The sequence below is a fragment of the Geotrypetes seraphini genome, chromosome 10 (assembly GCF_902459505.1).
Source record: "Geotrypetes seraphini chromosome 10, aGeoSer1.1, whole genome shotgun sequence".
In the NCBI taxonomy this organism is placed as follows: domain Eukaryota; kingdom Metazoa; phylum Chordata; class Amphibia; order Gymnophiona; family Dermophiidae; genus Geotrypetes; species Geotrypetes seraphini.
The window spans coordinates 48,674,393-48,695,916 of record NC_047093.1 but is presented as its reverse complement, the minus strand read 5'-3'; the positions used below and the strand labels follow the sequence as shown (position 1 = coordinate 48,695,916).

At 42.4% G+C, this 21,524-nt stretch overlaps 1 protein-coding gene across 1 annotated transcript in view; it reads right to left on the bottom strand.

Moving 5' to 3' along the window:
• LOC117368040 (endoglin-like) overlaps nt 1-21,524 on the bottom strand; it is an 81,692-nt gene that overhangs the window by 19,732 nt on the left and 40,436 nt on the right. The window contains exons 5-12 of the mRNA XM_033961286.1: nt 19,615-19,780; nt 18,972-19,101; nt 13,801-13,969; nt 12,579-12,724; nt 9,741-9,884; nt 3,191-3,229; nt 1,940-2,056; nt 184-443 (exon numbers count right to left, since the gene is read on the bottom strand). Of these exons, the coding sequence (XP_033817177.1) occupies nt 195-443; nt 1,940-2,056; nt 3,191-3,229; nt 9,741-9,884; nt 12,579-12,724; nt 13,801-13,969; nt 18,972-19,101; nt 19,615-19,780 (1,160 nt within the window). The 3' untranslated portion in view covers nt 184-194. The remainder of the gene's footprint in view (nt 1-183; nt 444-1,939; nt 2,057-3,190; nt 3,230-9,740; nt 9,885-12,578; nt 12,725-13,800; nt 13,970-18,971; nt 19,102-19,614; nt 19,781-21,524) is intronic.

Below are 21,524 nucleotides of genomic sequence, written 5' to 3'. Positions count from 1 at the left end.
AGCAGGGACTGTCTTCTTTGTGACTCTTTACAGCGCTGCGTATGTCTGGTAGCGCTGTAGAAATAATTAATAGTAGTGATATAGTGCTATGCTTGTGTGTGAAATCGATATAACTTGCTCCAAATTTTGTGTGGCAGGGAGTGGGGACACATCTTGATGCTTTTGTAAGAAGAAAGAACTCACACTATTGCTTTTCATAGCTGCAGACAGAGAAGACATTTCAGATTTGCAGGCTGCGCCAGTCGCCCTTCCTCAGCCTTGTAGATGAAGCTGAACTGATGAGTCTTCATTCCAGGGCTCTCTTGTGCTGACATCAGGATGTTTATGGTGGGATCACTTGAGAAGTCTTGCAGGGTCAGAGGTACCTTCCACTCTCCCTCCAGCTGCAGCCAGCACTCCTTTATCTGAAACTGACTTTCTGCAGTTGCCGGATTGACAAACACCTGACAAGGTAACAAGAAAGGAACAATTAGTGAATCGTGTTGCAGGAGAGGAAGCTGGGCCTTGTCAGCATGGGTGATGCATTAGGTCGGTGGTTATGGAGAGCTGATCAGGAATGCTGGCTTGGACTGCTGTTCTACTGTTTCTTGGATTTTGGGGTTTTATTGTTACCAATGTTCTATATTTTCCCTGGGGTATTTTTTTCTTTCCTTCCTTCTTAATATATATCTCTGTTATATAAGTGATGTCTTCTCTTGGGTGCTTTAATTAGATTGTGAGCCCATTCGCAACAGAAAGGGTAGCTCAAAATACCTAAGAATTAGTATTGTAAACCACTTAATACTTATGTTCAAGCGGAGAGAGGAAGAGATAATGGTTACTGCGGATGGGCAGACTGGATGGGCCATTTGGCCTTTATTTGTCATCATGTTTCATTCCAATCCTGGAGTACCCCCTTGCCAGTCAGATTTTCAGGATATCCACAATAAATATTCATGAAGCTGATTTACATACACTGCCTCTATTATATGCAAATCTTTTGTGTATATTCATTCGGGTTATCCTGAAAACCTGACTGGCAAGGGAGTACTACAGGACTGACTTGAGAAACACTGTGTTAGATGGAAGGCTGAGAGTTCAGAGCAGATGTGGCTGCAGAGGAGCATCCTCTGTTTGCACGAGCCTCAGTTCCTGAACAAACTTGTGTTATCACACAGAGTGCCTCTTTTAATTCACCCTACAAAATAGCAGATGTAAGGAAATCACTGAGGTCTGTGTCTGTGATGGGCTCTTTAAGAAATTTTATTTTGTTGAAGGAGGCAGGAGTGGAACCCTATGTCTGTTGTATGAGTAGGGTACTATTTTTTTGGGCCTCAAAAACCGGAACACATGGCCCCGCCCTGTTCTACCCTGGTCCCGCCCCATTTTGCCTTCGGCTCCACCCTGTTCCACCCAGCCCCTCCCAGTTCAGCCTTCAGTCCCGCTCCCACAAACCTCCTCTCTTCTTCCCCGACAAACTCAAACCGTGTCAGGAGGGCTTGGAGCATGTGTGGATATGTGTGATATCATCTGCACATGCTCAGATGCCCTCCAGATGCAGCTGGAGCTCATCAGGGCTTTCCAAAACCCGGACAAACTGACAGGTTTTAGAAAATCGTTCTGGATGTATGAGGGAGGGGAAATTATTGAGTCCTACGTCTATGAGAGTTTGTTGTACATACAACAGCTGAGACATTGGGGGTGGGGGTGATCACTGAAATCTATGTATGTGATAGGGGAAATTTACAGAGGCATTTGTTATGATTGTAGGCATGGAGGAGAAATCACTAGATCTATATCTGTGGTGTAGAAATTGCTGAGGAGGCCTGCTGTGTTTGCAGGCAAGGTGGGGGGGGGAACAAACAATTGAGACCTTTGTTCTGGGGTTTACTTGCTAAAGCCTGTGTCATTGCAGGGTCCACAAGGCCTGTGACTATGGGAAAACACTCAGATAGGGTACCTGTGCATAGATGATCTTATTAGCTTCTATTATGGTGGTTAATTTGGTGAATTCCGAGCTTCGAGAAAGTTGGATCTCCACTGATGGTGGCAATTGTGGGATGCACTCAAAAGGTACCTGGTTAAGAGAAGAGAAGAGAAGGATCTTTGAATTGAAGCATGAAGAAGTCCTCAGCAAAGCTAAGAGAATTTTCAGAAAGAAGAGCTGTGCCTTCAGCCAGGACAGGAAACACATTGGTAACTTCTCTATCAGAATGCTATCATTAGGCAGAAGGTGGGCTCTCTGGACCTAGCTCTGATGTAACTTCCTGTTTCTGGGTCTTGCAGACCTAGGGCTATCATATGGCTCCAGAAAAAGGAAGATGTCTCAATCCATTCTTCTTACTTCCATTGATTTCAGTGGAAGTAAAACCCAAGATGTCTCAATCTGTCCTCTTTTTTCTGGAGCAAAAAACAAGAAAAAACTGCAGATCCTAAAGTGAAGGCATTGCATTAGTCGGCTTGCGTTTGATTCACGACAGGTTTTGTTTTATAACCATTCTCATTGCGGTTTATATCAAACCTTAACAACCATGGACCCCTGAAGAAGTGTGTTCTCCGAAACACGGACTGTGTTGGGTCCCTTGGTTTGTAGTAAGGTGACATCAGTAACTGCATTAATATTTGGTATAAATAAACATAGCCTGCATCTCGTACATTTTGATTTGCAATTTTTTCTTGTTTTTTGCTCTTGCCTACTGTTCTGCAGACTTTGTTGGATCTGTTTGTTGTGTGTTGGCTCTTTTTTCTGGAGCCATATGGTAACCCTATGCTGACCCAGCCTTTTGCCTTCTGCTGATGCTGCAGCCATGTTCAGACCTGAAGCAGCAGTGGGCTGGTGTAGATGCAGGCGACCAGTTGATTGCAATAAAAAATTTTGGCACACATTAAAATTTTAACATGCTAATCGTGCTAATATTGCAATAAATCTGCAGCCCTAAAAAGGGTTAATGGAACAATCTCCTCAGCCTCTTTTCTAGTACAGGTTCCTTGGACCTACTAGACCAATCCAAAAACAGTGCAGGATAGCTCACTCCCATCTGCTAGAGAATGAGAAATATTGGCTGGCAGAGGGCTGCACACAATATAGGATGGTCCTCAGTCTCCATTTTTTGGTAGGAGAGCATATAACCACACATCTGTACTAGTCTGGAAGGACAACGAGAAATATTAGTTGTTGCTGTCCCTCTGTCCACTCACATCTTATTCTTACCTGAATGAAATCTGCAGAGGACATCAATATTATATTCATCTAAATTGGAAAGAGAAAAATAAGAGCATGGTTTAGGCACATACCACTACTTTGGAAATGGAAAAATTGCTGAGGTTAAGGGAGACAGGATTATTGTATTCAGGTAGATGCTTATGTAATATAACATTTCTAATTTATGCAACATGGTATGAAGTCACAGAGTTCAAAATTCCTTGCCTCAGCTTTCAGCTAAAGGCAACGCATTGAGGGATGAAGATTTTCATATAATAATAAAAATAATAATAATAACAGCTTATATACCGCATTACCGTGAAGTTCTATGCGGTTTACAAAAGATTAAGCAGAGGTACAAATTGACTGACTTCAAGAGGGGAAGAAGAAAGAGAAGTAATAAGACAGGAAATTCATTGTTGAGGAGAAAAGTGATCAAAAGGACAGCTAGTCGCACATTTCAAGAAAGAAGAAAAGGGAGACATAGTCACAGTTTATCTGTAAATAACTGAACAGTTCAACAGGAAATAAAAGCTCTCTTAAGTACTAGACGTGGGAGTAGACTCTTTCCATAATCTCTGCTCACATCCAGTGCTCTCTTTCTCCTCCAGTTTTTCTTTGAAATTAGATTCTAGTCCTAGCAACTTCTGGTTCATATCACCCCTCTGAGGGCAGAAGCCTTCTCAGCCACCATGTTCTCTTGCCCTGAGGTGATGATCCTCTTTGATGTTTACCTGAAATATTCTAGAAAAGGTTACCCTATGGCTCCAGATGTCTTAATCTGTCCTCCTTTTTCTGGAACCATATGGTAGCTCTAAAAAAGACTCCATTTCGGACACTCAGACTCACTAAGCCCCACACTCTCTTCATTGGCCAGAGCTATAACCTTGGATGTGTTAACTCCTCCCCCTCACTGTGGTTTTCAGCAAGAAATTTAGCCCCCTTCATATTCAAAAATTTAAAAAGTCTTTCAGTCCTTGACACCATAACTCTATAAAGTGCAGTTTAAGAACATAGGGATCAATATTCAGCCACGATAGTGAGTGTTTTCCTGACCGCTACAGGCATTATTCCTGGATATTTATTCTTGGGCCTTGTCCGGGCTTCAGCACTGAATATCCAGCTGTTGCTTACTGGGTCAGACCGATGGTCCTTCTAGCCCAGTAGCCCATCTTCATGGTGGCCAATCCAGGTCACTGGTACCTGGCAAAGAACCAAATAACAACAGCATTCTGTGCTATCAACCCAGGTCAAGCAGTGGCTCAATAACAGACTATGAACTTTCCTCAGGAACCTGTCCAAACCTTCTTAAAGCCATAGGGGTGCATAAGGAGAGGAACGGCCAGTAGGAAAAAATGAGGTATTGATGCCCTTGTATAAGACTCTGGTGAGAGACCTCATTTAGATTATTGTGTACAAGTTCTAGAGACCTCACCTTCAAAAAGATATAAAAAGGGTTGGAGCTGGTCTAGACGAAGGCTACTAAAATGGTTGGTAGGTCTACGTCATAAGGCGTACAGGGACAGACTTAAAGATCTTAATAGGTATATTTTGGAGGAAAGGTAGAAGAGGGGAGATATGATAAAGACATTAAGTACCTAAGTGGCTTAAATATGCGTGTGTCAAGTCTCTTTCAATTGAAAGGAGACTCCAGAGTGAGAGGGCATAGAATGAAGTTAAGAGGTGAAAGGCTCTAAGAAAATACCTTTTTACAGAAAGGGTAGTAGATGCATGGAATGGTTCCCGGAAGAGGTGATGGAGACAAAGACTCTGAATTCAAGAAAGCATGGGACAGGCAAGTGGGATCTCTTAGGGAGAGGAGACAGTGGATGCTGTGGATGGGCAGACAGGAAGGGCCATTTGGCCTTTATCTGCCATCATGTTTCTATGTTTTGTATTTTCAATTTCTTGCCTGCTCAACAAAATTTCCATATCAACTTATTTAAATTGGAAAAGTGTCTCTAGCTTTCAGCCTAAGGAGGGAGCACCTGCAGCATGAACAACCACTTAGGAAAGATGATTGGCTCAGATGCCTCGGGCTCCTCCCTTGGGAGGGAGGGATGACAAGCTGTTACACATAGGGATAGGAAGGAGGAAGAATTGTTGGACATGGGCTGCAGAAGAGGAAGGGAGAGATGCAACAAAGAGGTAGAAAGGAGTAAGAGGGAGAAATCCTGCATATGGTGGAGGTGAGGGAGACAAGCATGGAGAAGAGAGAGGGAGAAATGTTTGACACAGGGTGGAGGGCAGGGAGAGATGGTACATGGTGGGAGTGTTAAAAATGATAGGCCCCGGGTGTCACATACCCTAGGAAAGTCACAGGGTACAATAGCCTCTTTCATTGTAGAGAATACTCCTGATGGGTACAGATCTAATGAATAGGTAGTCTTATTCAAAATCAGTAAAACCATGAAAACCTGTTGCTCAGAAACTGTCTCAAACTCTGTCCATCAAAGAATCAAAAGATTATCCTTAGGCCAGGTGTTCCAGCCAGTAGATTCAGAAAAACTTCTACTAATAGCCCTCATGAAACTCTTGCATAAACAATCCAGACAAGTTGAGCTGACTGACCTCTTATCAGTTCAGATCCGCAAACTTAAACAGATCTATATGAAATATAATCTCACTGTCAAAGTTCCAGCGCTCTATCCTCTAACAGCTATCCATGACCCATTACACAATCTAGGGCTCCCGAGAGGACTGAAGAGTATTTACATAAGACATAGCTTCCTTCAGTGTCTCAAAAAAAAAAAAAGCAAAAAAAAAAAAGCGTCATTCTACCCTGCATAATTTTCAGCTTAGCAGGTTATAGTAGGCTGAAGCAGATGTTGAGTTTCATCAACTGTGAGCATACTGCATAAATGTCTGGCAGGCTGCCAACACAGAAGCTAAACAGTCTTGAAAACATAAAATCTTTTTTTGCTCATAATCCAAAGGCTTGCCAGCATGGAAAGACCTGTAATATTTCCATTTTATGGCTATAATTCAGGAGTTTGAAGATCACCACATGTGGGCGCTCTCCCTGTTCCTTCTGGATCCTACACAGTGTGCCCATTCAATATATAAAGGTCCTGTCGCTCCAGAGAGGCCTAAAGAGGACACAAGCCAGGTTTCCAGAAACTGTTTTAATTCTCTATCAGCAATTGATTTTGCCAGTCCTACTAGCCTCAAATTGTTTCATCTAGATGAGCGGTCTCAAACACGCGGCCCCCCAGGGACTATTTTGCGGCCCGCGATCTGTCCTCACCTAAAGCAGGGGTCCCCAATCTGCTTCCCTTCCCACTGCCCTCCCCCAAGCCACCGCAATCGGGGAACAGGCCGCCACCGCCGCAATCGGGGAACAGGCTGCCGCTGCCACAATCGGGGAACAGGCCAGCGCTGAGGTCTTAACTCTCCCTGCTTATCTTCCCCAGCTCAGAGCCGACCAATTCTCGCCACCCGACGTCAATTCTAATGTCGGGGAGGAAGTTCCGGCCAGCCAATCGCTGCCTGGCTGGCCCGGAAGTTCCTCCCCGACGTTAGAATTGATGTCGGGTGGCGAGAATTGGTCGGCCCCCGCGCTGGGGAAGATAAGCAGGGAGAGTTAAGACCTCGGCGCTGGCCTGTTCCCCGAAACATTCAAGATATTGAAGGGAATTGACATTAGTAGAGAAAGAGAGATTGTTCACCCTCTCCAAGGTGAAGAGAACGAGAGGGCACACGGTAAAGTTAGAAGGGAATCGATTCCATACAAATGTAAGGAAGTTCTTCTTCACCCAGAGAGTACCGTAGTAGAAATCTGGAACGCTCTTCAGGAGGCTGTTATAGGGAAAAGCACCCTTCAGGGATTCAAGAAAAGGTTGAATAAGTTCCTACTGGAACAGAACATACGCAGGTAAAGCTAGTCTCAGTTAGGGCACTGGTCTTTGACCTAAGGGCCGCCGTGTGAGCGGACTGCTGGGCACGATGGACCACTGGTCTAACCCAGCAGCGGCAAATCTTATGTTCTTATAAGAGAGTCGGGAGCAGCAAGAGTAACGTCTTCACCTCTCCATTCCTCAACTGGAAGTTCCTTTATAAATAATTTTATACACACTTTTTGGGGGGTATAACAATACTCATGCACAGCTCTATGGGAGTTATGTGATGTCTTGGTGGAACCGCTATCCGTGCTCTTCAATCTCTCCCTTAGAACGGGTAACGTCCCGTTGGACTGGAAGACGGCTAACGTCATTCCACTCCACAAGAAAGCTCCAGATGGGACAGCAAACTACAGACCGTGAGTCTCACATCAATAGTGTGCAAACTAATGGAAACTCTAATCAAATGCCAATTGGAATACGATCCTGAACAAGGAGAAATCTACGGGATCCCCGTCAACATGGATTTACTAAGGGGAGATACTGCAAATCCAACCTGATCAGCTTCTTTAACTGGGTGACGAGGAAGCTGGATGTTGTTGAGTCCCTGGAGATCGTATACCTGGATTTCAGCAAAGCATTCGATAGCGTACCACATCGCAGGTTGCTGAGCAAGATGAGTTCTATAGGATTGGGCGACACATTGACGAAATGGGTTGGGAACTGGCTTGGAGGTAGGCTTTAGAGGGTAGTGGTGAACGGCATTCCCTCCGAAATGACAGAGGTAATCAGTGGAGTGCCGCAGGGCTCGGTCCTGGGCCCGATCCTATTCAACATCTTTATAAGAGACTTGGCAGAAGGGCTGCGAGGTAAAATAACATTATTCGCCGATAACGCCAAACTAAGCAATGTAATGGGCAAAAGCACAACAGACATAAATTCAATGTCCGACAACATGATGCACGACCTACTCCTACTGGAGCGCTGGTCTAGGTCCTGGCAACTCAGCTTCAATGCCAAAAAATGCAAAGTCATGCTCCTGGGCAGCCAAAATCCATGCAAGACTTACACCCTTAATGGCGAGATCCTAACAAGAACTGAAGCAGAACGAGACTTAGGGGTGATCGTCAGTGAGAACATGAAGACTGCCAATCAAGTGGAGCAAGCTTCATCCAAGGCAAGGCATATGGTGTCAGGTCAAAAGCGCGCCTGGACAAAGGCGCGAGCAGACAACTGAGCGCAGCATGGAGGCACGCGCCGAAGAAAAAGACTGTTTTTAGGGCTACGATGGGGGGTGTGGGGGGAACCCCCCACTTTACTTTATACAAATTGCGCCGCGTTGTGGGGGGTTTGGGGGGTTTTAACCCCCCACATTTTACTGAAAACTTAACTTTTTCCCTGTTTTTAGGGAAAAAAGTTATGGTTTCACTAAAATGTGGGGTTACAACCCCCCAAACTCCCCACAACACTGCCGCGATCTGTATTAAGTGGGTGGGGCTCCCCAACAAAAACCCCCGTCACAGCCCCTAAAACAGTCTTTTTCTTCGGCGCGCACCTCCATCTTGCGCTCAGTTGTCGGCGCGCGCCTTTGTCTTCCCGCGTTACTGTGCTATGAACCAAGGCATATCATAGGTTGCATACGCAGGAGTTTCGTCAGCCGTAAGCCTGAAGTCATTATGCCATTGTATAGATCTATGGTGAGGCCCCACCTGGAATACTGTGTGCAATTCTGGAGGCCGCATTACCGTAAGGATGTGCTGAGACTGGAGTCGGTCCAGAGAATGGCCACCCGGATGGTCTCGGGACTCAAGGAACGGCTGGATAAGTTGCAGCTGTACTCACTCGAGGAATGCAGAGACATTCAAGTATTGAGACATTCAAGTATCTCACGGGCAACATCGAGGTGGAAGAAGATATCTTCTTTTTCAAGGGTCCCGCGGCAATAAGGGGGCATCCGTGGAAAATCAGGGGCGGGAAACTGCACGGGGACACCAGGAAATTCTTTTTCACTGAAAGGGTGGTTGATCGCTGGAATAGTCTTCCACTTCAGGTTATTGAGACCAGCAGCGTGCCTGATTTTAAGGCTAAATGGGATAGACACGTGGGATCTATTCACAGAGAAAGGTAGGGGAGGGTCATTGGGGTGGGCAGACTAGATGGGCCGTGGCCCATATTTCTATGTTTCTATGTTTCTATCTTCATCCTCACGGGAACACACTCTGCGTGACCGTGAATAAGCAAAAATGCATGTGAATAGCAAATAAGCATATTTGTGTATATGGATCATACAAATAATGAGAACACACTGTACAGTATAGTTCTTTTGCAGTTTAATAGTAACAGCAGTTTTAATGGCGAGATGAGTCTCAGTCATTACTCAGTGGTGACACCTAATGGCCAAATTATGAGTTCACATATAGATGTGAAGGAGCAGCTGCTGGGAAACATCCAAAAACAGTGGAAAAACTCCAGACAGTTACAAATCAAGGCTTATGATACACTATAGCTTAACAAGAACAGATTCTGACAGAGCTAGAAACCCAAAGAAATAAGGGAAGCCTGCACAGACAAAACAAATGAATGATGGTTATAAAAACTATAGTTGAACATACAAACACGCAGGTCATGTTCTCCAAATGACTTTCTATATACCCCTGGGACTCTAAAGGAGCAAAGATAAAACTTTATTTTGTGCCAGTCCTACCACCAGCTCTGCTGACCTCATTCTTCACATGCTGTCTGTGATCCACCTCTGTCAAGCAATCCTTCACAGATGATGTCAGGTACAAATGTGTTCCGTTGTCTTTTGCACTGCACTGAAAGTCACGTAACGTGATCCCAGCAAAGATTGGTTGAGATGAATTCTGGGAAAAAAACCCCCAATGGAATCAGAACTGCTTTTGATATTACTAATCATAATTTACTCTAATGCACTGTTCTTGCTTGGATTCTGGGACACTGTTTTCCCTCAATTTCCGCCCCCCCCCCATCAGTCATGGCGGTAAGAGCTCTGATGCTCATGGAATTCCTATGAGCATAGGAGCTGTTACCACCGTAGTTAGCGCTAAAAAACCACACTACAATTTTGTAAAGGTTGGGTGGTTAATGAGGTAGAATTTTTATTAAACAGAATATATGTGTATTATAATAAACTAAATAAAAATATACAAATATGCCACAGTAACAAAAATGAATAATACAATTCTACGTACCTCAGAAAACCTGGCTTCAGGTTTATTTAAAATTTGATAATATCGCTTATAATACTTCTAAGCGATGTAGATTATAAAAACAACGATGCAATATTACAGATTAAAAACATTAAAAAAATCAAACTAGGATTAGCATGATACAAAAGGGACAGGGTAGAACTACAATAATTATAGGAACAATACAAATATGGGAAATACAATTAGGCTAGCAAAGGAAATAACTGGAGTCTCCTGTAATGTCGAAGGAGTAATTATATTTCTTTTAAAGAATGAGGAGCTTAGAGTAGAGATTTAGGGGTCCTTTTACTAGGGCGCGCTAGCCGTTATAGCGCACGCTAAATGCTAATGCGTCCTTAGACTATAATGGACGCGTTAGTGTTTAGCGTGCGTTAAAACGGCTAGCGCACCTTATTAAAAGGACCCCTAAATCTTCAAAAGCGTCTTTGTACAAAAGAGACTTCAGGGAGCTCTTAAATCTATCAAGATTCCTTAGCTGTGGTGCGTATACTGAAAATATTTCATTTCTTCTGGTATTAATCATTTTTAAGGAGGGAATTGTGAGTAAATTTTGGTCTAGGGACCGCAAGGTCCTGAAGGGAGTACATGGGATTAATTGTTTGTCCAGGAAAGCTGGTAGATTTGACTGTCGAATTTTGAAACAGAGGAGTATAATTTTATATGTAATTCAATGCTGAATTGGTAACCAAGAGAATTACAACTCTGTTATCATAAGAGAATAAAACAAGTAAAAAGGAGCTACTATTTCAAGCTTATCATACCCTATAATAACCCATCCAGAAAGCTATTCAATGTTCTAATTTGGTAACTACCTATAAGGGCTTCTCTTTCTTCAGTTACCTTTGCCACACATTTTAGATAAAGTAGACAAAATTGTCAATCCACCATCCACTAAAAATTACTCATTCTCTGATTCCTTCTTTTTGTAATTGTATCTCATAAGCAAATCTTTTGTGGCCTGTGGATAGCAGCTCTAATTCTTGTACCAGGAGGGCTTGTCAATTTTAGGGGTAGATTTTTTTTTTCTTTCAAACTTTACAGACTACTAGTGACCAAATTATGCCATTTTGCATGCTGAATCTAAAGCTGTCTTCAGAAACTGCTTAAAGTGAGTCTTACCTAGATCAAATAATGTTTGAAATATGTAGAAATAAAGTAATATTTATCTGAGTAATATTTATCTGTGTAAACCCCAGCACAGAACTCTACAATCATTCTTAAGTTTATCAGATTTTTTCCCCTTCAGATTATGCCTGGAAATCCATATTCTCATGAACCTTGGAACAGTTGTGAGCCATCTGCTATGTGACACAGGTCCTATTTCCAATTCCAGCTAGGTAAATAACATATTACACAAAACATAAAACTAGTTGTTGATTTTCCACAGGGAATTGTACCATTTTTTTCACTAGTGCTTTTTTAAATTATGGCATCTCCAAAATTAACACACCCTATGTGTACCAGTAATTCTAGCACCTGGATCTTTTTCAGTGCTATCGCTTTACTTTATCTCTCTAGTTGAGTTCAATGAAGGCAGCTACATCAATTTTCAATCCTATCCCATTTTATTTGGTTAATCATCTGGATCTTGAGCTTTCCCTATTTATTCTAATTTTGGTTAACTCTAGCTTGGCTGAAGGTTATTTTCTTAGATACTGGAAAGATGCTATTGTTAGGCCTTTACTTAAGAATCCAACTCTTGATCCTTTACTTTCAGCTAAAGCTAACAACCAGCCTGTATCCTACACTCCTTTCTTTTCAAGACTGTGAGAAGATTGTTTTGCTTCAACTATGATCAATTAAACCAATGCTTTTCATGATCATCGTAGTATGGAAACATGCTTAATATTTTTAATGAGTAAACTTAACAACTTGCTAGTATATCACTGGATCTGTTGGCTGCCTTTGACTTGGTCAACTACCAACTTTTTATAGGCAGTGGTGTTCTTATGTGGCTCTCTTATTTGCTTGAGAGAACATTTATGTAGGACCCAATTCTATAAATGGCAGAATAAAATCAGTGCCAAAAAACCACGCTAAGCTCTATTCTATAAATGACACTATGGGCTTGATGCTGTTCATAAAATAGCTCTTAACAAAGTGATCCTCTCTTCAAACTCCTTTGCTCACACATCTGACCTGCACTAATTCATGCCCAGTCCCCGAAGCCCTCATTGTATAGATTTCCCCTTCTGGCATATAACTCTCAAAAGAAGCTTGTTCTAACTCAATTCATGCATTCTACAGTCTTTCTAAGTTCACATCCAGTTGTTGAACCATACAGGTCTTATCTCTTATTGTAGCACTTTGGGAGATGTTTGATCCTACCGGAAATGGTTGCTTGGCTAGAACAATGTCCAAAGAATCTTGATCACACATCCAAGGCTGCAATAAGGATATCAGCATTTTCAGTTCTTCCTTTCCAGAAATGGAAGAATCTGTTGTGATTATTGGTTCCCTTGTGCTCTTTATATCTGTGAAAAACAAACATGAGAAATTTTAATTTGCTTCCTTTCCGTCTAACTTGTCACTGAGATTGTGGACTTCACAGCTGAACCTAGAGCTGATCAGCAATAAAAGTTCTAGATTTACATATTCTTGGGGTTCAAAGTCGAAGGGGAAACATGTCAAACATATTCAAACTGAATGTATTTTAGGGAAAAGCAATGTTAATGCAGTAAAAATATGCAAACAACAATATGAAGTATGGCATACTAAGCTACTTACAATGTCAACACACTACATAATAAAACATTTTAATAGACAGCATAAGGTGGAAGTAGATGTGGAATATGTAGATAAGATAGAGTGACCGGAGTCAGAAAATAAGGAGATTAATTTAAAGAAAAATGCTTGATTTTTTTTTTCAATATTGCCTATTTAACCAGGTTTGTTTCTGGTCATCCGCTTTATTGAAATCTGCCTGGAACTCATAAAGGCTGTGGCGGAATATAAAAAGCTTTGTAATGTAATGTACTTTCAAGTAAAAACAATTTAGACAATCTCCATTGATAGGCAGCATATAAATAACTAGTAAACTTGGAAACTTGGAGCACTAGCACAAGAATCCCTATGCATGCCTGCATTGAGTAAAAATTCAGAATTAGCTATGGGAGAGTTTGGCTCCATCAATGACATCACCAACTAGTGTGCTTGCATATCCACTCCTTATCCGTGAATGTTTGTGTCTAATTATGAGTCCTTTATTTGCATATAACTTTAAACAGAGCTTAGATTGACCCATCAGAACACAGACCAATTGGAATTCAGTAAGAATGTCTGAATCAGGAACTAAGGAAACAGACTCAGGTAAAGGATTCATTCAACTGGAAGAAAATCAGTGCAAGCCATCAAAAGTGCCCTGCTTGTAAATGCACTTCAAAAGTACTGGGGTTTCTGGAAAAGAGGTAGCGTCTCAGGGATCATGGAATGATGAAGTCCACGGACAGTTCAATAACACAGTAAGAGTGAGAAGACGTAGGATAAGGTGGTAAATGGACAACAATACATGATGGCATGATGTTTCAAAGAGAATGCATGCCAGACTCACCACAGTTATGCAGTACAACAGTGACTTGACTGGCAGAGTGCACCTCTATATAGGAGGCTATGTGGATGTTACGATCCCAAGAGAAATCCTCCAGTTCACTTTGAGAACTAGGCACTTTGTCATAGTGTGCAGGGCCTTGTAATCCATTGAGATGAAAGCGTCCAGAGGCCTGCAAGATGTCCAGAAAGACAAATGAAAGAGAAAGAGAAATGGACAGAGGGAAATGAATAAACAGGAAAGAGGGACATAACCACTGTACTTTGACCTTTAGGGGTTGACTTTCTGAAGCCCAGATCCTTGAAGTTCCATGAATAGTTTTGTACACTATTTTAAAAGAAAAACTACTGTACATGACTATTATTTCTTTCAAAATTACTTTTATATCCTCAGACTGAAAGCAGACTGAAAACCCACCTTTTTGATATAGCCTTCAATCCTTAAGAATAATAATAATAATTTATTTTCTTATATACCACCATACCAACAGTTCTGGGCGGTTCACAACAAGGAATAAAATTGAGCAATTCAGCGAAGAGGATACAATTTCATAACAAAACCCCTACTCCTCTGCCCAACATCCTAGCCAGCTGATTAACCGTTCCCCTTAACTGTATCCATGACATCCTGGTTGTCTGTCTTGGCTGTTTAGATTGTGAGCTCTTTCGAGCAGGGGCTGTTCTTCTTCTTCTTTATGACTCTGTGCAGCGCTGTGTGCGTCTGGTAGCGCTGTAGAAATAATTAATAGTAGCAATAGTAGCAGCAGACCATACCAAGGCTGTAAACTTTGCAGCTCCTTTAACTAAGAGCCCTTTTGGAAAAGTACACGTGGGGATTTGAAAATCAGATTTCTGTCCCAAGCTTCTGTGTCCCTTTTTCCTACTGCAAAATCTAGTCACCTTGTGAAACTCAGTTGTCTACATTAAGCATTTGGGTATAGGTGGGAAAATTATCAACCCCAGGAATTTCTCTTGGTGGTTTCTTTTTTGTTTTCAAATCTCTGTATGTATTTTACATTGCATATTTTGCGTGTGCGCCAAAGAAGGTGCTTGGTTTGCCTGTATTTATAAGAACATAGAACATAAGAACATAAGATTTGCCGCTGCTGGGTCAGACCAGTGGTCCATCGTGCCCAGCAGTTCGTTCACGCGGCAGCCCTTAGGTCAAAGGCCAGTGCCCTACTTGAGTCTAGCCTTACCTGCGTACGTTCTGGTTCAGCAGGAACTTATCTAAGTTTGTCTTGATCTCTGGAGGGTGTTTTCCCCTATAACAGCCTCTGGAAGAGCGTTCCAGATTTCTACCACTCTGGGTGAAGAACTTCCTTACATTTGTACAAAATCTTTTCCCTTCTAACTTTAGCGAGTGCCCTCTGGTTCTCTTTACCTCGGAGAGGGTGAACAATCTCTCTTGCTCTATTAAGTCAATTTCTACGCATGCTTTCCACCAGCCCTTTTAAGGATTAGTTTGCAGAACTGTGAGTACTTCAGCAGCTGCCCAGGTATCTTTAAAACAGTTTCCTTAGAGGGTAAATATTCAAAGGAATTTCTGCAGATAAAGTAGCAATTTACCTGTAGAAATGGTCCTTCACAACAGCCCACCAGATATATTTCAAGCTCTTCTAATTGCACAAAATGTGGCAACCTACATGTCGTTTGGGTTGCCAAAATGGTCAGATATCTCGCCATTGTTAAAGGAGCTTCATTGGCTTCCAATTTCATGGCGAGTAAAATTTAAGGTTCTATCACTGTTCCATAAAGCTCTGAACAATGAAGCTTGGTGAGTTGTTTAAGATATTGACCCATACACACTTTGCGTTCAGCTGATAGAGTCTTATTGGATATTCCATCTTTTAGGACTGGTAGACTGAACATTTACGGCTCCTCGATCTTTTATGTAGGGGGTGGGGCACAATATTGTGGAATTCATTGGCAACATAAATTAGACAAATTACTTCTACTGTTCAGTTTAGGAAACAGCCAAAGGCAAATTTTTTGTAGAAGCTTTTGAGACTTGTGACATAGCAGAGTTAGTTTTGTTATTTAATCTAGGTGATGATTGGAAGGACACTTCACAGAGATTTATGACATCTGTTGAAATTGGTGCTTCATATGATCAATATGCTATGGGGCTCATAATCAAAATTTGAACACGTCTAAAAACCTGCCCAAAGCGGCAGTTGGAAGGTCTAAAACACTGTTCTTCAACCGCCGGTCAATTTCTGCCGGTCCGTGCAGGGCCAGAAAGATTAAGGTGACCATAGGTCCCGTTATCTGACCTCTTGTCCCGTTGTCCCCCCCCCCCACACACAGCTTCGGGGACAACGGGACAGGCGATCATTTCCTGTCCCTACCTGTCGCGCAAAAAAAAAAAAAAAAGCCTCCCTCCTTCCTCAAAGAAGGCGAACAGAATGTTGGGCATTATCAAAAAAGGTATCACTACCAGAACGAAGGAAGTTATCCTGCCGCTGTATCAAGCAATGGTGCGCCCGCATCTGGAGTACTGCGTCCGATACTGGTCGCCGCACCTTAAGAAGGATATGGCGATACTTGAGAGGGTCCAGAGAAGAGCAACAAAGATGATTAAGGGCATGGAAAACCTTTCATATACTGAAAGGCTAGAGAAGCTGGGGCTCTTTACCCTGGAAAAGCGGAGACTTAGCGGGGACATGATAGAGACTTATAAAATCATGAAAGGCATAGAGAAGGTGGAGGGGAACAGATTCTTCGGGCTAGCGGGGACATCAAAAACAAGAGGGCATTCAGAGAAACTGAAAGGAGACAGATTCAAGACGAATGCTAGGAAGTTCTTCTTCTCTCAGAGGGTGGTGGACACTTGAAATGCGCTTCCAAGAGAGGTGATAGGACAGAGTACAATATTGGGTTTCAAAAAAGGATTGGATGACTTCCTGAAGGAGAAAGGGATTACAGGGTATAGATAGAGGGTTACTATACAGGGTACTTCAGGATTAGGGCATAAACAATTTAGGTGGTGGAGAACTTACAGGTCATGGACCTGGGAGGCCGCCGCGGGAGCGGACTGCTCGGCACGATGGACCCCTGGTCTGACCCGGCAGAGGCAATGCTTATGTTCTTATTTTCAATTTAGTGATCAAAACGTGTCAGTTTTGAGAATTTATATCTGCTGTTTATATTTTGCACTATGGGCTCCTTTTATCAAGGCACGCTACGGGGGTTAGCGCGTCGGACATTTCATCACGCGCTAACCCCCGCGGCAGCCTAAAATCCTAATGCCTCGTCAATGGAGGCGTTAGGTACTAGCGCGACAGGCGGTTTAACGCGCGGTATTCCGTGCGTTAAACCGCTACCGCGCCTTTGTAAAAGGACCCCTATATTTGTCTATTTTTCTATAGTTACTGAGGTGACCGAGCTTGCGGAGATGGGGCGGAAACGGGGTTTTTAAATTTTAGTCCTAGTAGTTTGCCAGTCCACAAAATAATTCTTTTATTTCTGCCGGTCCATGGGTGTAAAAAGGTTGAAAAACACTGGTCTAAAAGACAGATCGTCCAAGTGCCGATATCGAACAGACTTTCTGGATGTATTGCAGGACTTTTTATGCCTCTGAATACCGCTGTGCTCCCAGAGCTGAAAGGGGTGTATCTGGAGGAGTGGTTAGGGAAGTATGTGGGTGGGATGGGGGGCTGACCTAGACTTAGTTGTCCTGCAGGGATAATCAAATGTTTTACTAGACATCCTGGATGAAACTTAAACATTGTGAGTTAGACGATGTAAAAACAGGTATAAGTGCCAAAAAAGGTATCCAAAGTGACCAGATAACCACTGCAGAGACAAAGAAAAGACCCCACACACTCCCCCAGTGTTCACTGACACCCTGACACCCTCTCAAAGATCAGAATAAAAAAGTACTTACCTGTCTCACGAACATCAGCACCTGGAAAGCCTAGTACAGCTGCACACAGGTGTCTTAAATAGCTGGGCTAGTGAACCATAGAGAGGAGGACCCAGGCCCATAAGCCACTCTAACCACTACATTTATGGTGGAAAAGGTGATTCCACAACCCCCCCACCACTAAACCCTACTCTACTGCCTTATAGGTGCCACCTGGATCCATAAGGGCTATTGGGGTTGTAGACAGGTGGATATGGTGGGTTTGGGGGGGCCCACCATAACCTATAAGTGAGTTCTGGCGAGATGGTTATCTGGCACCCTTTTTGTGAAGTTCACAGCAGTGCCCTGTAAGGTACCCCACTGCTCGGCTGCCATGTCTGGGTGGCCAGTCCATTACAAGATTGGCCCCTCCCACATTTTGTTCCGGACGTTTCGGACTTGTACGAAACTTTGGTTGAAAATGTGGTATAAAGATAGACATCTTTCGGTCTGGATGAACAATAGCCTGGACATCTAGGCAGATGATTTTCAAAAAAATATATATATATTCTAGGCTTATTTTTCAAAAATGGGTATTTTTCCATTGCTGACTTTGGGCGTCTTGTGTCATACACCCAAATTGGATTTAGATATATGTTTTGATTATGCCCCTCCACACATTTTTTTTTTTTGTTAGATAATTTTAATAATGTTATGTTGGAAATGCTGGATAGAGTAGGATACTTTTTTTTTTTTAAATAAATTAAATATTTGCATAACCTTATGTGCATATGGACTGTATATTCGTAAGTTTACTTGATGCTTAAAGAGGTGCTACCAAGGATGGTTTCACTTAAATGTATACTTTTAAAAATATAAATTGTGCGTCTACAATAGCAGCTATAAATATAAGCACGGTGTTCTGGAATAATTTTCAAAGCAGATATAAATATACTCTCTTGCTTTGAAAATACAGCCAAGCACACATAGAGAAAAGTAGTGTATACTTCTTTCCTGTACAAGGGACTATTAAATGACTCTCTTAATATTCCTTATTTAAACACCAATTCCAAATACTCTCTACACACACATGCAATCATTTTCCAAAAACATAAACCTGCCCCCTCCATAAGACCTTATGTCCCCGTCTCCCCAAAATATGCTCTTGTTGATGTCTTCCATTCAACCTTTGAACCACCACATGTTCCTGTCCCTCATATGGTCTTAGAATACCACACCACCCATGTGTTACTATAGCCTTCCGTTCTGGATTTCCCCACCCAACCACCCTTGTGCGCCATGTTCCCTGCAGTGTTCTCTTTCCTTACCACAATCTTTAAATTATGGTTAGAAGTGATGTTCCAAATCTGGCCACTGTTACTTTGAAGAATCAGAGTATCTTCTTCATTGTCCTTCACTGAACATTCCATAGTCACATTCAGGTTGGTAAGTTGTGGGCTGGAAAAACAAACCCATCACATTTTAAGTGTTACATTCACAGTCTCCTTGCACCCTTTTACCTTTTCTTCTCCATCTTCATGCACTCACTCTTCCATCCTCCTCTTTCTTCCCATGGGCTCTTTTCCTATCACACCCCCTATTCAGGTTACTCTGCATCCCCTTCTTCCCTATCCACCATCCCTTCCCTCTCCTTTGCCGCCATCTCCTCTATTCTACTTGCATCCTTTCCTCCATCTCCTTAAATATCTCTTGCATGGTCACCTCCATCTCTCTGCATCCTACTTCCCTTATCTTCCTGCACTCCCTTCTCTTCTCTGTACTTCTTCATCTCCTCCTATTCTTCTTCTTCCTCCTGAACCCCTCCCCATCCATCATCTGTGCCCTGTCCTGTATCCCACAGAAATAAATAAATTAAAAAATGTCTTTCTGTGTTGTTTAGCACAATTTCTTCTAACATTTATCACTAGCACTGGAAATGGCACAAATACCACAATGATGAACAAATATTACCCAGCATCCCCTTGGACCCAGTTGACTTGCAGCATAAAAGCCTGTTTTGTCTCTTGTGACCTGAGGACCTTACAGACTTTTATTTTATTGGGCCGATAGTCACACTCCATATAGTTTCTGGCATTGAAATCCTCCTGCAGATGGCAATCCTGGGAACCAAGGATGTCTAGAAAACAAAAGCTTATGATTATTCCCAGTGAGTTATTCAGATCTGCAGGAATCAGCCACCTACAGTCTGCTCACACCCCGGTGCATGGGGATGAATGGGAGAATTGCAAGTTGAAAGCAAGGAATGAGATAATCTTACCACTGTATAAAGTATTTGTAAACCATATGGGACATCCAGCCTCAAAATGTACCTCCAAATATTTTTATGATATACATGTATTTTGTTTTATGATATACATGTATTTTGTTTCAATTTTGCAAAGTATCACCTTCTTTTTTGTTTTTTTAGGAAGCATATCAAATTGTAGGTCGTATACAGCACAGCGGGTTCTCTGAAGAAGCCAGGTTGGCGAAACGCGTCAGAACCTTGCTGGACCATCGCTGTACGGACATTTAAGTTAAGTCATTTTTTAATTCACTTTTTTTGAAGTTATTAAGAAGTTGGACATTTATTTCACTTTATGGATATACAAAACACGTTAGAGTTTTTCAAGAAGCATTTTTAATAACCTTTTACTTCAAAGATGGTGCAATGATAGATTCTGCAAGAAACTCCATAGGGGTTTGTTCCCCACATTGAGTTTTTTCATTCCATTTTTGGATTCTGAGCGCCACTCAGGCTTAAAAAGGTATTAAAAGTCCTTTTTTGTTCCTATATTGGTTTTTTGCCTCCAAATATTAGACCTGGTACAAAGAAAGGCTACTAGCCTAATAAGTCACAGAGGTTGCCATATGCTGAAAGACTCTAGACTACAACTATTTACAACAGACAAAAATGTAATTACACAGTACAAATCCATCAAAGGACCCTCATAGGGTTCTCATAGGTGATTTTTTTTTTCTTTTGATAAAGCATGTACAACCAAAACAAGGGAATTCTCTATGAAAATGAGTTAAGAGTTTTCAGCTCTTTCAAAAGGAAATGATTTTACATAGAGGAGTCAAATTAGGGAATATTTTTGCTAACAGATGTAATTATAGCTCAAGCACTAACTCAAATAAAACTGAACATTTTGTAGAGGAAAAAGGGTATTTGTTTGATAACGGAGCTGCAGGCCATGAAAATGTGCTCATCCAGCAAATCTGAGCCAATTGCTGTGTTTCAATGGGGAAAAGAAGGGAGTTTGGATTTCGCTCATGCCTTATGGGGGAGTAGATCAAGGTGAACTATATTTAGGTACAGTCAACATTTTGCTCTTCCCATGGACGGTTTATAATCTTTTCCTTTATCTGAGGCAATGGAGGTTTGAGTGACTTGTCCAAGATAACAGGGAGCAGCAATGAGATTTGAACTGGCCTCCCCTTATTTGCAACCCATTGCTCTATTGGGTCGCTCCTACAAACTTGGATACAGATGTATCTTCTCCTGGATTACCTTACAGACAGTAGCATAGTGAGGGGTGTGAGGAGGAGCGGTCCACCCTGGGCACCATCTTGGGAGGCAGGTCCCCCCATTCTTTCCCTGTGCCCCCATTGCTGTGCTTACACGCCGCTTCCCTTCCCCCGTACTTCTGTAACATTCCTGGTGTGAGCAGCAACTCCCGAGCTGCTGGTTTCGCACCTAGGAAGTGACATCAGAGGAAGAGCCGATGATTGTGCGACAGCAGCGTCGGGGGTTGATGCTCACGGTAGGAACGTTACAGAGGTATGAAGGAAGGGAAGTGGCTTGCGTGTGGCGGGAGAGGGCAGGGAAGGAGCATGTGGAGGTGGGGGGCAGAGAAGAAGTTGGGGGAGGGGGCGCC